We start from the raw sequence: 13,372 nt of genomic DNA, 5'->3' as shown, positions 1-13,372 counted from the left end.
GGAGGGTGTCACCGCTGAAGCGCTCCCCGGCAGCGGGCGTAAAGTGCGCCCAAAGCCAGTCAAACACCGCTCTCCCCGCCACGCCGGTGGGGGCCGCAGGAATGGTTCAGTGACCTTAAAATGCATGCCGAAAAGTGCCGAGGTTTCCTAGGGCGGACCGGAGAGCGAGGAACCAACCGTACCCTGCGAAGGGTAGCCTTTTAGGACGGAGGACGTGTTTGCCCTCCTTTGCCCTCGGCCCCTAACCCTGGGGTGTGGGGAGCTCCGCGAGTGCTGTACATAGGTGTAGCCCCCAGAAATCAGGAATTTATTTTTCAGCAGAGAACTCCGCACCATGGAAACGGGGCTCAGTTCACAGGAAGCCTCTCGCCCTACAGTGGGTTTCTTGTGTCAGTCAAATGAGACAGTGAATACAAAGTATCAGAAGAGTTAGGGGTTAGGAGAAACTGTGGAAAAGATGTAGGCAAAATCTGCCACACTTCTGTTTCTCTGCCCGTGCCTCTTTTGCTTGACAAACACTGAACATGAAGCAAAACAAGAGAAAAGAAGCTGTTTGTGCCACCCGGGGAGATGTATTCCTAAAGGCACGTTCCTGTGCAAAGTGAAAGATTCATGCCTTTTGACCTGGCAAGCGTTAACCTCACTCAGCTTTCCTCAGGAGTGCTCCTTTAAACATCAAGTGGAAGGCTCCTCATATGCGTAGAGAGCAAGGGACCCGATGAGCGAAACATTTAAATAAATTAAGGGACACAGTCCCTCAAAGTGTTGAGCAAAGGCGGGGGGGGGGGAGAAGGAAGAAAAGCTGAAGGCGCTCTGCACCTTGCAGCTGAAAATCTGCAATGAGTATGTAACTGTCCATATTCAGTGTATGCTCACTTCTTTATTCTCACAGGATGCAGGTGAAGTTTGCTGTTTCTCTGCTCACCACTACAGTGTAACTGTGCCCCGTTTGGAGCCGAGGGGAATGTCCGTGCACATGCACAGAGCACATGAAACATAAAGCTTTGTGCTTTCACAGACCAGTAAATTCAGGGCCAATGAAACTTGTGGAAGAAAGTAAAACATGTTCAAATAACTAAGCCACGTGCTACAGCAGGATGCCTTGGAAATACACGAGCATCATCTCTGCTACTAGGCAGCCTTCACTTGCTTAGCTTTAATGGGAATAGCCTCTGAAGGAGAAAGGAGCATGCCAGAGTTTAAAGGGAAACATACTTGCTTGAACGTAGTCTAAATGCTTAGCTCTGTGCAGGACGAAACCTCGGCTTCACAGCTGCAATCAGCATTGCAGGGACCCAGGCAGAGATTTAGGGTGAGCATTCCTCTCCCTGCCAACCTCCCCGTTGCAAAACTTGCTTTGCCGCTTCTGTTTGGTCTAGCGAGGCTCCCAGGCAATTGCCCACGTTGCTTTTCCCTAAAATTGCTCTGCGTGGTTTGTAGGCTTTCTGCTGCAAGATCTGTGTGTATCTCTAGTTGGGATTCACTCCTTCAGTGCGTGCCGCGATGGTACCCTAACACTGGTTAGACTCTGTTACTTCCACCACAATATAAACAATGATAAGTATGACAAACTGCTCAGCTTTCAATCACAGCAACCAAATACACACCCAAAGAGATGCTGCTGGAGAATAAATGCTTCTTGTGTGTTACATGGTTGTGAATGCATAAAATGTTAAATGTATTCTTATTACTGTAGTTATCCTGCCTATAAAGTAATGATGTTATAAAATATTAATCCTTCACATCCGTTAACAGCAGCAAGTTTCTCTGTGGAGTCTGTCACTCTTAGAGGTGACAAACAGAAGTGATGGCAATAACTCCTCCAACACTCTTTGTGATAACATAATAAAATCATCCCAACGCATTTCTGACAGTGAAGAAAATGCTAGTAAGCCATCAGATTTTCTTCTTCATGCTTTAGTTAATTAAGGAAAGGAAAGCACTGCTATACGATGGTGCAGTGGTTTGCACCTGAATTAATACGCTGGTAGTTTAATTGCATTTTCCACTGTTAGGGAGCTTTTGGATTTTTTTTATTTTTCTGGCTTATAATACAAATGAATGGATTCTCTTGTTGGTATTCAATTAGTTGAAAAAGGACATGTTAGCGATAGAAATTCTAGCTATTTCTCAGCATCTAGCTAATGACTACTTTTCTAGCCCTCCAAACAAGAAAATGAGGGATGGCAATATGACCAGTAAAACTAACTCATTAGGATAAAAATAATGGATTTTGAGATAAGATGTAGTTTTCAGTCTCAGGTAAAACAGTACTTAAATTTTAGTGTCTTACTGAGTATTTTTTTCAGGTTCATGTTGAAAAGCTTTTCCGTTGATATATGAAGTAATAGAGCTGTCCAAGGAAATACCATCTTTATCTATACATAACCCACTAGACTGTATTATATAAAGGTATATTTAAAGTTCATGACCCTGATATTTTTGATTTAATACTAAGGAATTTCTAGTTTTTACATTGAGTCAACCTAACCTTCTTATCTATCCTACTTGTACGACTTGTATAAAATAAATGAACTCAGATAACAGAAGGAAGAATATAAATTAAGACAAGCAAGCACTAAGTTGCAGAAACAGCTTCCAAAGCGCTGAAATCTCAGCAGCAACAAAATTTATTTGTTAATATTGGATACAGAGTTTTCTCATTCTTGCTGTACATCCTTAAGGCCATTATAACTTCTAACTAGGTTATAAGAATATACTTCAGCGATATTACATGAAAACTTATAAATGGTAGTCATTCAAGCTACGCTCTGGATTAGAACTAGCCAATAGCTGAGAAACTATGTAAGTTATTAACATATCACTGGAGTTAATTAAAAAAAGAATGTGGCAGTTTTCAACAAATACCTGTAGGAAGTTATACTTGGATGAATCTTGGAATTAATCTCTAAAATTAACAACTCCTGAAAATGAGCAAATGAGTAATTTTTAGGTTTCATAGAAATTGCTTTAGGTGATGAAATAGATGCCCTTCAGTTTGTACCAGAAGTAATTTTCAGTAATTTGAGTGTTTCTGTAGTTAAATGGAATATTTAAGTACGGGTTCATACTCCGCACTGATTCCTTACTTAAGCAAAATTCCAAGTGGTTTAGTGAATGGTGTTTTCAAAAATGCAGGATTAGCCCCATAATATTTCTCTCCAATTAAGAGATACAGATTTAGAACAGACACACATAAGTCAACGTAATCTGCAAAATATTATTTTCTAATGAGTTGAAATTTTCAATATAGATTTCAAAATATATGTCTATATTTCCCCAAGCAGGGCTAGAGCTCTGAGATTTTTTCCTGCGTGATATTATCATTCCCACACTGTGAGAATGATAAAGACAAAAGCCTAATTAATTTCACTGCAAATTTGCTACTTTTTGTCAACTCTTTCTGAGATTTTGTTTGTGAAGGGAATGATATTAATACACATTTGAGCTTCATCAGTGTGACATAGCAAAAACTGTATTTGGAAAGTCTCTGTTGTATTTGAACATCATTAAATGCTAATTTTCAAAAGTATTTCTTACTAGGTGTCTACAAGTTATTCTATTCCATAGTATTGTGAGAAGTGGGACTGCATTTTCTATCATTAGATGTTGAGACGTTAACTACATTTTTTTCACCAGATCCTGAATGCTCAGCGGTTTATCATTTCACTGTAGTACAATTTGCTTAAATTTCCTCATTCTACACTGAGCAGAAAACTATTTTGCTACAAATATTTCTAAAGGATTGCTACCAAAACATCCAAACATCAATTTTTATGCATCTCCCTCCTCATGGGATTTGACAGTACTGTACAAGTGTGAGACAGTGCAATGTTTGGCTTGCATGCTTTAAATGGTTAATCAAGTTAAAAATACCCTATAAAAGGCAGATGAAAAATGTATTGCCAGCACCTTAGCAGGGCATTCAGAAGGTCAGTGGAGCCAAGTGGCCTCAATGTATATAGTGAGCTCAGGGGAAACACTTGACTGCATAATGATTTGCATGGTTTCACCCTAAATTATTAAAATCAAAATCTCGTTGGTGATTTCTTTATGTTCTGCCATTTAGGCTCAATGATGCAGAGGGGTGGATTACTTTGGGTTCCATACCATTGTATTTCCAGGCTTTTATGCCGTGGAAGGCGTTTGCCGTACTGGGTTGCTCCGCTGGGGAATATTAAAAAGTCGTGAAGCCAGTGTTCAACTGATGTAAATGGGCATCCTTTTATTGAACTCAAGGGAGCTATGCCAGTTTAAATTGCCTGAAAAGCTGCCTTGGACATACTTAATATATTGAGAATGATGAAACTTTTGTAATTTCCCTGACTGACCTACCTACTTACCACCCTTCCTAATGACAGGTAGGATCTGACAAAATCAGGTCCTACGCATCTTTAGCTCTTGTTTTGCCCCAGTGCACCCTACAGAGCATTTCTGGAGCTCGCTCCCGAGGCCAAGCAATGGTGGTCATTGAGCGCATGAAGCTCGCCAGCGTTACGGGGACCTGTTACACCGTCAGCTCTTGACGCCTCAGTGAGGGTGTTTGCTGGGTGGCTGTGCCGTGGCCAGAATGTTATTGCTTGGGTGGTGTAAAGTGCTGCTCAGGATTTGAAGAAACTATAGAGGAGACCTTCACTTTCCAGAAAATTGGCAGTTTGTGTCTCTGTTGTCAGAATATACCTACGTCCTAAATATCTGCTTTAGCATGAAATAGATGAGCTCTAAAGGCGCGCGATAGTCTTCAAGTAGTCTAGAATACTGTGGCTTGATAATTATGCAGCAGGCAGCCAGCTGCTCAGGGCTGTATTAACAAAAACACCGAGTATGAATTGCTTCTGTCGTGGACCACTTGTCAGTAGAGGTTGACGGAGAACAACAAAGAAAAGGTCCTGAGACTAGAAAATGAAAACTAAGGAAGCAAGGCTGGATTTGCCTAGCTTGGACCAGAGCTAGGACAGTTTAGACAGTACTGATGGAGATAAAACCATTTAAAAAATACATCATGAAGATATGTTAACCCTGCATTTCACATCTTGGGAGATATGTGGTTAACTATGGCAAATTTCACGTAGCTTGCTTGGTCAAAAGTCAAATAGGTTACAGGAAAATGAAATGGAAAGCAAGCCAGGACATTGATATCTGCGCTGTAGTATTTTATTATTTTCTCTTAACTTATGCAAGGTTTACCCTAATGTGCCCCTGTGCAAAATAGTTCCATAACGCTGCAGTGAGCTCCAGGTGGGCAGATAAATAGGACGTCCTGCTGTGGTTCACCAAGGCTTCAAATGCATTTATGTAACACATGTGCGTTGGCTCAGACAGTTCAGACTTCGGTAAAATACAGTATAAAATCTTCAAAATGAAATTGATGAAATTTTGCCAAAGGATAAGAATTTTTCATCAAATATTTTGTTTATACAAAATGGTTGATACTTTTCCTAGTGCTTTTTCAATTAACAATTCATGCTCAATACAGGCATCATTGCAGGTGGAACAATCCTTATAAATCAAATAAAATAAAATTACATTTCTTTGAATTTCTTTTCTTGCTTAGTAGCCTGTTTGTAGTGTTCAGGTGTAATAATTTTTTTAAGTCCTGCAACTTTCCCATAACGCCTAATTTCACTTATTTAGAGGGCATTTGCCTCAGCATCAGTTCTTGCTTTAACTGTAAGCTCCTCCATATGGCCCTGTCTTCGCTTAACATTTTCCATTCAGACCGCAAGTACAATCTCAATACTGTTTTTTCATTACAGTCTGTTTTGTATATCCTGTCAGTAATAAAGTTTAAATCCTGCTCCCCCCCAATATTTCAAACAAATGCCTCTAATCTTCTTTTCTCAGAAAGGCTTGATTTGACCAAGTAGGCTATAGATTGTACTACAGTAAAAAAAAAAAAAAAATCCAAGGACTGATTAGTTTTACTCCACAGCTTTGGATCTGTAACCCGCAAGCCCAGCATGTCCTAGTTTTTGGTTGACTTTAGATTTTAGTTTGCAGTAATGAGTTTATGATTTTGAGAAAGCTTTGCAGTGGGAATGTTATTACCCTTCCCTCTCTCTTTCTTTCTCTTTCTGCTGAAGGTGATACAGTATTATCTAGAAAATTATTAGCTTTCAAATGATGAATTTGCTTTCACTGAGCAAAATCAAAATTCAGAATTAAAACTTTCATTATTCCAAATAGGCATCTTTTTCATTTCAGCTAGAGGAGTGAGTATCTGATAGGGCTGCTAAAGTATCCTTGTTTGTTTGTTTGTTTTGATTCCTCTGACAGTGTGGAAGGTTCCTTATATTATCTTTACAGCTCCACCTGTACCGGGACATTAAGTTAGAGTGGCACAAACACTGGGAAATGTGAATCAGTTATATGGCCCAGCAGTACGGACAAAGAGTTAGAAGTGGTCTCAAAGGCTCAGTTTTGAGCTCCTTTTCTTGGGTCCATCAGGCTGTTTACAATTATACTTTCTAGTTGTTTTTTCCTTTGGGCTTTCAGACTGCACTACCACAAGTTTAGAAGAGGAGCGTTATAAATTCTGTTAGCATTGAAATGGCTCCCACATTCTCTCATCGGATCTGCACATGCAAACTTGGTCTATTTCAAGGAAAATTATGTTTACAGCACATATTGATTCTGGCTGGGGTTCAAGACCGGCCATCCTCCCATATTGCTAAATGGTGTGGAGGTCCTGGTGCAATGCTGAGTAGGTGGAAGTGACAGTCAGAGTGCAGAAGAACCTCCAGAGATATGGAGCAGGACTTGTTTTGAGTGAGCATGTGTGCGAAACTCATTGTTCTACCTACATATGAAGGAGCAGCGAAACTTCCCACAGCCGTCACGTCCAAGCGACACTTCTGCTGGAAGCATTATCACAGATGCTGAGGCTTTGCTTTGGCTCTCAGGTGGAGAAGGAACAGAGCCCTCCCTGAATTCAGCGGTACGCCACTGAGACCTTAAAATCACTGTGATCTTGCATGCTCTCCTACAGAGAAAGAAAAAACCCAACAAACCAAAACCAACAAAACCCCAACACTTCTTTTTAAAAGATCAAACATGATAAAATATAGTGAGAGCCGTTCACTACACTGTAAGTAATACAGGCTTTTCAGTTCTAAATGTTTTGGACAGCATAACCAGGAAAAGACACTAGTGTATGCTGTGGATCAAAGAGTTTTGAAAAAAATGCTGTTTTAAAAGAACAACATTAGGTAGCTATAAGAAAAGAAGAAAAAATGTTTGAAGATATGAATTTATTCTTCCCTTCCCCTGGGATGAGCGATGGAGCAGAGTCCTGCCAGGATGTTTATATGGTGCTTGCTGCCACTCACTTCTACTAAAGATCACCTCCCCTTCCCCTCCCAGGGAGAGATGTGTCATTAACGTCCTCAGCATGCAAGCCAGATCCCTAGGTGAGTAATTAGGCTTGCCTAATCTGCCACTGCTGTTTCTGCAGTTAATGGCAGTCTGTATGTCAGCCCAACATATCCTAAGTATTACTTTAGTTGCTTACTTCTTTAATGCTAAGTGTCTTCTCCTACCTGAGAGTTTTGGCCTTCATGGTCCATGAGAGTGCACACAGAAGCCAGTAGGTTTCTAACTCTCTGCTTTCCTGCAGTGAATAGCAAGAGCAGCCCACGCATCTGGGCTTACAGCTATGTCTCTAAACAGGTAAATCAAAGGTTGCTACTTCTCTTTACGAGCCTTGCCTCGCTATAGCTTTGCCTAGCTATAGTAACACTACTACTGTATATTGTAATGCAGTAGAACAATTAAACAATGATCAACTACTATGAATTCTGCTATCTTTAGGGGAAGCTGGATTATATAAATTGGGTTTAGCACGATTCTGCAAGACAGTACTGAGAAGAAAAGCTGTATGTACCTTATATTCTTGCATCATAAAATTAGAAGGCAAATCCATGGAAATTGGTGCTTTTGGGGTCTACCATGCGATGAAAGGTTGTATTGAACTAATTTCCTTACTGCTTTGTCACATGTAGCATGAACCGTGTCATATTTCAACAAGAATTGTAATGAATAATAACAACACTGCGATCTTCTGAAGCAGTAGAGCTCAGAGTACTTCACAAAGCACATACAATTAGTTTTATTTTATGATTGGGGAAGCCAAGGCCAGATAACAGAAGTGTTTTGCTGGCAAACTTATGGCAAAGCTGGGAGTGACTCTAGGTCTCTCGAGTGCCATCACCCCGGACCTCTACCCACTGCATCACAACTTTGACATTTCCTTGTAGTTTGTATATTAGGTGAAGATTTGCATAGATCCTTTGGAAATCAGTAATATGAAGTGCTAAGTGTTGCTGCTACAGAGGCCCAAGTGTGTTTAACTAAACAATTTATAGGTAGGTGTTTTATGGCCTGAACGGTTTGCACACGCTTGGAGCTCAGCCCTGGATGTGCAGTGCAAAGCAGACAACGCTGAAGATTTTCCCTGACACTGGAGGATTTTCTGAAGAAGCAGAGCACGTGCCACCTTCTCCTGATTTGGGTAGTGGCCAAATATTCGGTGCTGTATCTGACCTTAGCCAGAAGCCCCTCAGAGGCCACCAACTTCCATGGCCCTTGGAAGTGCCTTTTCACTGCTCAGATTTCTTCTGAGCATCTTTTCAGCATGGTTTGCCGTGTCCTCTCTAGCCTCTGACTTCACATCTGCTCAGCAGAGTGGTGTTCTGCTGAAGATCAGGCGTGGTAAGTCTTAGCAAGGGATGGACACCTTTAGGTACAGAAGAATTTAAATTTTTTTTCCCCATTTTGGCACTCCCATGTACTACTCCACTATGCACACGTACCCTCTGTAATGATACATATTTTGAATACAGAAACATTTTGTTGTTCATGCCCTTTCTAGAAGGATATTATGTGCATTGGCAAGGTGGTTAAGTGTTTTACTAGACTGTAACTCCCAGGCAAATACAGCAACCCGTGTGACTTGGCCTGACTCGTTCTCTTGCGTCATGTTTGTTCCAGCACCGTTTCCCCCTTCTGCCCCAAGAAGGGGTCTAAGCAGCCGGAAAAAGGCTTTCAGAGCATTTGAGCCATGTGCAGTGATGTAGACTGTACCATCAAAACTGTTGAAGTCTTTATCAAATATTCAGTTGTCCTTATAAAATTCTAGCTACGAATTAACTCTGGCTTCAGGAACTACCCATCTCAGTGCTTACAATCTTTTGCTTTCACTGTCTCGGTCTCATCCATGACGAAGATATGGAGAACTGAAAATTAGATGCACTGAGATGTAAACATCCAGAGGAAGGACCCCCCCCCCCCCCCCAATACAACTTTTGCTTTCACAAAAGTAACCTTTTCTCAGCTTACATTCAAGAGAAATACAAGAAAAGCCAAAGCCATTTTAATCCTCCTTCCCGCTGTGCAAACGGCTTTCACCTAAATGTCTTGGTGACCCTGTGCCAACCCAGTCATTTCTATAAAGGTTATGAATAGGAAGCTCAGGCCTGATGGAATGTGAAAAGTAGATTACGTGAAATAGTTACTTCATTTTCAAGGAACTGCAAATTAATCCTGATTTCTCTGGAATGGTCCCAAGAGATTAATCTCAAGACATCTGAGCCCATATCAAGCTTAGAGGCTCCCTATCGGTAGTCAGAAGAGAGGAAGCCAGGTTGCTGCAGCAACAGCGTGACATATGTAAAACTCTATTTGATTATGTCAGTATCACAGAGAAAGCTGTTTAAAAGTTAGGTCAGGTTTTTTAGCTGTACTATATTTTTCTAGAGAATGTCAGTCACTGTCATGTTGGCCAATGAGTCAAAACGCATGACGAATAACTTCAGCAATCTCGTGTGGATAGCAAGTTAGCTATCCACATAAAATAATACAGTAATAAGCCATTGGAGAACTATTAAAGAAACTATAATAAACCACTTAAGAATTCTTCCTTGCAATTTGGAGACAAATAAAATTACAATTTCTGATTAAAATATTTTCGTGTTTTGTTTTTGAATGCTTTTATTCATCTTAGGGTTCAGACAGAGCACAGGAAATTACTTAAAAATCAAACAGATGATCTTTGATAGTCTGTTGGAATAGGAGATGAATGAGTAAATACCTTGTACAGGGTGCAAGAAGGATGTGGAGTCACCGCTGTACTATTTTCCCTTACGATTGTTCAAATGTATTTTGTACGATAAACAGTGCTCATGCTAACCAAAATTGCTTTGTTAATAGAAACCTATATCCGCAATTTATTCATACATACTTAAAAATATTAAATGCAAAAGACTATAGTAGAAGAGTGCAGTAAATGAGGCAGAAATCCTGAAGAATAATGTCCCTAGCTAGGTAACAAAGGATGGGATTTTGAAGTTGTTTGGTCAACATTAGTTCAATATTTCCCATCCTCTGGGGTTTCACTTCTTAATCTTACATGTTTACATAAAAAGCTTTTGGTATAATTCTCTATTGCTGTGTAAGAAACAATCAGAAACGCCAGGAACGTTCCCCTCACACCCTATGGGCACGGCTAGGATCCCCAGCAGTACGGCAGCTGAGCAGTGCGGGATGGAGACCTGTGCCACCCATCGCCAGTAGATGTGGCTGTTCTCCCTGTGGACCCGGCCCTAGAGAAGGAGGAGGCAGCTTCTGTTGGTGTTTTTCCAGAGGTGTTTGGTGATGGGAAGCTGGCTGGCAGCACAGGGGCAGTGCAGGCTCCTGGCTCATACTGCTGGAGGCACCAAACCAGGCAAGGGACAGGCTTGTTTCTGCAGCTCTGGGCAACATATGCATCGTACAAACGGGTACGGTAGGTACTTACCTGGCCATTGGTAAAAAGCTCTCACTGACTGCATTCACAGCACCAGGCCATCAAATTTTAAGTCCCTGCATGAAGATATTCTCAGTGAAAAGATAATCAGAATCTTTGTAGTTTGGGCAAAAAAATGTATTTGTTATGTCTCAGGAACAGCTAAAACCTCCTGTATTCGGTCTGAGACAGCTGCAGGATGGGGGAAATGTTGCTTTAGATGGCTACCATTTGACAGAGTTATAAGCAGCTGAACACAAGGTTGCATAGTGGACAATGTTTGGAGTCCTTTCTTATTGACAGCTGCTGCAAGGTCTTACTGACAATGCTCATAGAAGATGAGGTGGAGCTTCCTTGTGGGAAAGCTCTTTTGCCTTTGCTGGGATGAAGCACTTTTAGCACCTAAGTCATCAGCCTGCATGAGCCTTGCCAGCCTTGTAGGTCTGGTCCAAGTTTCAGGTCCATTGTCTGGTGAAGGACCATGGAACCTCGAGGTACAGGATGGTGGTCTGCAGCAGTGCTGACAGCTGTGGCAGGGCAGTCTGGCTTGTCTGAACCAGACCTGCTAGGACAAGCCAACACAGGCTGTTCTTCTGACATGTTATTTAGTGAAATGCTGCAATCTTTACAGCAACATGCTGTTTCCTTCACTGGAGCTCCGTCTGCTTAAACAAACCCATTAAAGGTGGGTATTTGTTCTTTCTTGAATGAGTTTCCATTTGTTTGTCTGATAATGGCCAAGTAGTGCAGAAAGGCTAAGTACAAGGTTCCCGGCTTCTCCATTTGGACATGGTTCGGGGAAGGTTCCTCTGAGAACACACAGTACTCTTGTCCGTAACACGCGTTCCCTAAGCCTGGTGGCAGGGAGCTGGGCAGAGGGAGCTCGCTGCAGAGAAAGGCTTAATATTCAGTGCGTATAAGCCAGCATGGGGGGGGACTTTGAAAAGAGCCCGCTTGGCTTGTGACTGTGCTGAGCTTCACTGGGGGTGATTTGCCAGTCTGTGATCTACCACTAAGCCGCCGCGGTGGTGGTGTCGGGATGACTTCAGCACTCACCCGCAGCTCGCTGCCGCAGACAAAGAAAGCCCCATGGAGCCGAGCGGACGCCACGGAACACAAAGTTCAACGTGCATGTGACTAAAGATTTTGTCCACGAAACCAAAGGAGTCCGCGGCTGTAAGGAAGCCAAATGTCGATGCAACTCAATGCATTGAGTGGATCACTTCTCTGCCTTTAAACTTCCCAGCCTTGCCTCCTCTGTCTGCTTCTCCTCTGTCTGAGCATGGAGATGCTCAGCTCTCTCCAGCCACGTGCTCTGGCGTACGATTCGATCCTGCCACCGAGGCCGCTTTCAGAGTTTCGATGTAAAAATGATGTCTTTCTTCCTGCTATCTCTGATCCAACAACTTGTACACAAAAAGCTTTTTATTCTTCCAAAGCTGCTTCCTTTCAACTATGCCAAACCACACCCAAAACTTATCAGTGGGGCACCGCAGCTGAAGTCTAATATGAGCTGATGATTTTCCAACTGTAACTATCTTGAAAATTTTCATTTCACGTCCAAATTGTTTACTTATCTGCTAGAAACATATGTTAAGAGAAGTTAAGGCTCTGTTGCCCAAGGTGCATTTTAATACAGGGGAAGAACTGCTTCAGATATTTCACATTACATCTTCTAGCTTTATCTGGTGCTGTAAATTATAAAGCTGCTCCATTGAACTGAATGAAGATTAAATTTTTGAACACTGTTTTCTGAAGAATGCAGATTTTCTCTTTGAAATGAAGAATCTGTCCTGCATCAGTGTGGCTCACTGCATACTTTGCTGCACAAGCCTTTCTTTTTTCTATTAGGGTGCCAGGCTGTTCCCTGGGGACCATGTCCTGTCGTTGATCCATGTACTGATGTTAAAAAGCATCTGCAGATGGAGTGAGTGTGGGATGTGCCCTGAACAGCAAGTGGTCTGGGAAACTGTAATCCTTATGCCGTCATCTTGAAATCAGAACTGTCATGAAGGAAAACCAGCAAGAAACATTTATCTTCTCATCTGTGTAGACCTTCTCCTGTAGATGCCTGATGTATGTATGATACACAGATGTGTTTTAAAAAAACAATTGCTTGCAGCATCCAAGTGAAATACTTATGTACTGCTGTTTTACTCAGACACATGCCTCTATCAGGCTGAATTCCTGGCTTCCAGCCCTCTTCTCTTAGCTCTCCCAGTGTGGGGAGATCTCATCCGTGTTTGTTTCCTTCTGTGCGTAACACAGGCCCCGGGAGGAAGCCTGGAGGGTGCCTCCTTTAAAGCAACATAGTACCGATAGGATTGAGTGTTGCAAGCAGTTCTGTTGCCTCTGTATAAGAGGATGAATTTAGTCCCATTTCCTCTTATGAATTGTCTCCCACGTATGCATATGTGCATACAAAAGCCAGACACTACAGCTGCCCCAAACGCTGCTTGCTCAAAATTGCAACACGACTATCTGGTGCAGACACTTCACGGAGCCGGAGGATGTTAACCAACGTGGGAAGAGTGTCAGCGCTGAGGTTCCCCATGACCTCTTCTCTGTGTTGTCCTCATCAGCTTCACAGGG

General features: G+C 41.9%; 1 protein-coding gene across 1 annotated transcript in view; it reads left to right on the top strand.

The window, feature by feature from the left end:
• Positions 1-979: 979 nt before the first annotated feature.
• Positions 980-13,372, top strand: part of GRIK1 (glutamate receptor, ionotropic, kainate 1) — a 169,869-nt gene continuing 157,476 nt past the window's right edge. The window contains exon 1 of the mRNA XM_009327816.1: positions 980-1,056. Within this exon, the coding sequence (XP_009326091.1) occupies positions 990-1,056 (67 nt within the window). The 5' untranslated portion in view covers positions 980-989. The remainder of the gene's footprint in view (positions 1,057-13,372) is intronic.

The sequence above is a fragment of the Pygoscelis adeliae genome, unplaced genomic scaffold, assembly GCF_000699105.1.
Source record: "Pygoscelis adeliae isolate BGI_AS28 unplaced genomic scaffold, ASM69910v1 Scaffold14, whole genome shotgun sequence".
NCBI classification, from domain to species: domain Eukaryota; kingdom Metazoa; phylum Chordata; class Aves; order Sphenisciformes; family Spheniscidae; genus Pygoscelis; species Pygoscelis adeliae.
The sequence above is the reverse complement of the archived record's forward strand: the minus strand, read 5'-3'. Positions and strand labels throughout refer to the sequence as shown.